Source organism: Pagrus pagrus (genome assembly GCF_965226575.1).
Source record: "Pagrus pagrus genome assembly, chromosome: 10".
NCBI lineage: Eukaryota > Metazoa > Chordata > Actinopteri > Spariformes > Sparidae > Pagrus > Pagrus pagrus.
Genome location: NC_140194.1, coordinates 1,273,803 through 1,276,658, shown reverse-complemented (window position 1 = coordinate 1,276,658; position 2,856 = coordinate 1,273,803). Strand labels below are relative to the sequence as shown.

Genomic DNA, 2,856 nt, shown 5'->3' with positions numbered 1-2,856 from the left:
GTAACAAGACTTGTTGTTAAAACCCATAGACTTTTACTTCCTCTCTGAACCTTTGTGGGAGAAATGATAATCGTGTTGTCGTCCTCTGAAAAGGTCAAAGACGCCAGAGACGACAAGTTTGGCTCTCTAGTCTGCGCTGTGTGGCTCTGCTCACCGGCCTCTACATCCTGTCTCACTTCTGTTTCTGCCATCTTCTTTTTCTCTCGTCTCTCCACTACCTGCCTGTCTTTTTGCTTTACCGAACCCTGACCTCGTCTCTGTCAGGATCCCTTCCTCGCCACCTGTAGCCCTAACGTCCAGGTGGAGCGTGATCCGGTAGAATGGCAGAGGACAGCCAGGCCGACTATGTCAACGTGGCCAGCGGGAAGAAACGGAGTTGGGCAACACCGGCCCAAAAAGTACTTTTCCTGCTGGTGGGACTCAACATGTTAGGACTTGTTGTCGAGAGATGGTTAATCTACAACCTGCATGAGAAAATGGAGGTAAGGCTCATTTTTTATTCACATTAACAACATCACCTCTGCCACCCCAAACTGGTAATGTACATTTTTATGCAGATGACACCATTTTATACGCTACCAGCTCCTCTTCTAATCCGGCTATCGCTAATCTACAGTCTGCTTTTAATGCATTTCACTTATCTTGTCCAACATAAGCTTGTTTTAAATTCTGGAAAAACTAAATGTTGGCTGTTCTCTAGATCACCAGAAGTTTCCAGCCTATAACCACGATCCAGACCTCTCAGGGTTCTGAGAGGTTTGGATCGCTAAATGGTATAAATACTTTGTAGTTTACCAGAAAGTTTACTGACCACACTTCATTGTCATGATTTTCTTAATTTTGAAAATGTTAATGTGCCTGTGAATTCATTTCTGTCCGTCTTTGCTGTCTATATTAACACACGTCTCTTGAAAAAGAGATGCTGATCTCAATGAGAAAACCAGTTTAAATAATAAAAAACTTCTCTGCTCGGCTGATGTGTGTATGAGGAGGAGCTCAGCAGAGGAGAGGCTGCAACAACATGATGATGAATTACACCAACATATTAAATAGTACTGATAAAGAAACCATTAACATCAGAGCTCATCAATACTATATTTAATCATTTAGCCTGTTTAAAACCAGCATTTATCAATGAACACTGAGGCGATAAAATACCTTTATTACAGCAAATCAAACACCACATTGAAAACAAAAAACAGTGATTGGGTGAAATCAATAAATCATTTTGATTGAAAAGCTCATTTAAAATGTATTTTCTGGTAAACTCACAGTTCAGATCCTGGTCAGATCACAGTGTGCCTTTCTTCACTTGCTGCATAAAAATTAAAATGTGCTTTTATCTGTGCTGGATGTGTGGATATTTTCACATTTCCACTTCTTCTAGACTTCAGAGTGGTTTTCACAAGCCAGGACACTTCCTGTCCCTACGATCACTTCCTGTTCCTACACCCACTCTGACTTTTTTGACACCTTGCTCACAAACAACACCTCGCCCGTGTGTTTGTGTGTTCAGTCTTTATTTCTCACTTGCTTTTTTTCCTCCCTCTGCCTGCAGGTGTTTTCCCTCTGCATGTCTCATTGCGTCTGCCAGAACCTGTCCAATCCCCAAGAGTCTGGCCAGCAGGTAAACGTTGGGTCACGTGTTACGCTGGATGTTCGTTGGAGTTCTGAGCTTTAACTCTTCTTTTCTGTTTCAGGGTGTCACTGCAATAAGTCCAGCGGGACCTGAAGGTAATGTCGTCATGATTTATGAGCCGATCCTGCAGTTTTAGCAACTGTTCAAGACCCAAAGTTATAACTAAAGTTAAAGCACCAAAACGTGTTTTTAAAGAACTTAAGAGCACAAAACTCATGTAAAATCTCAAATGTGAATTTGAGGTTTTTACATTGATTGATTGCTTCACCGACTGATCTGATGAAGCTTTCTCTTTTTTTGTTCCACACAGCGCAGCCAGAACAGGTCCAACAGAGGCCGTTTGCTCAACTCATCGGTTAGATTCCTCTCAGTACAATAACCTAAATAATGTAAAACACCCTCATGCTAAATTTGAACTGATCTTTATTGTCTTTGTTCACAACAACTTTTCCACTCTTCTCCCTCTTCTTAATCTCAGGCTCCAAGAACCCTGTGGGGGAGAACAATGTGGTGCAGTGGATACATCGAGGTGGAGAAGCCGTCACCTACAACATGGGCTACAATAACGGCCGGCTGTTGGTCAACAAGGACGGTTTCTACTACGTCTACAGCAAAGTGACAGTGAACGCTGCACAGGACTGTTTGCTTATCCAGCACAAGGTCTTGAAAAATGCGCAATCATATGGTCGCCCTATAGAACTTATGAAGTCAAAAAGGTAAGTCAGCCGCCGTCTTCATCATGTTGTGGTAACTTTTGCTGTGTGACATCTTTGGCGTTTTCCATCTAGCTTCCACTGCCCGAGCAATTCAAGTGAAATGCGATCTGAAGTCGGGGAGGATCTGTGGAACAGTTTCCTGGCAGGAATCTTCCAACTGCAGAGCGGAGATCAAATTTTTGTCACACTGGATGATGTACAGAAGATCCGTCCTGGAACAACTGAAAACATAATGGGGGCCTTTATGATTTCTCCTTAGAGGCATGTAGAAATACCTGTGATCAGATTCCTGTCGGTGTGTTCAGCTGCATCATACGCTGGATTTTACACATCTAATATACATGTGGATTATTTGTTTTGCTTTTGTTGTCATTGTTTCTATCTATATGTTCTGGTTCAGTGTAAATAAGCTTAAAAGCAATGTTAAATTCATATTTCTTGTTTGTGTACACACACACACACACACACACTTGGCCAATAAGATTCTGATATACATTATCT

General features: G+C 41.9%; 1 protein-coding gene across 1 annotated transcript; it reads left to right on the top strand.

The window, feature by feature from the left end:
- Positions 1 to 320: 320 nt before the first annotated feature.
- On the top strand, positions 321 to 2,614 carry LOC311263185 (tumor necrosis factor ligand superfamily member 14-like; the record flags this gene model as incomplete). The annotated part of the gene is made up of 6 exons (XM_084363108.1): positions 321 to 482; positions 1,559 to 1,627; positions 1,701 to 1,734; positions 1,950 to 1,994; positions 2,118 to 2,355; positions 2,428 to 2,614. 6 exons carry the CDS (start codon positions 321 to 323, stop codon positions 2,612 to 2,614), a joined length of 735 nt encoding a protein of 244 aa, XP_084219234.1.
- Between the last annotated feature and the right edge of the window lie 242 nt (positions 2,615 to 2,856).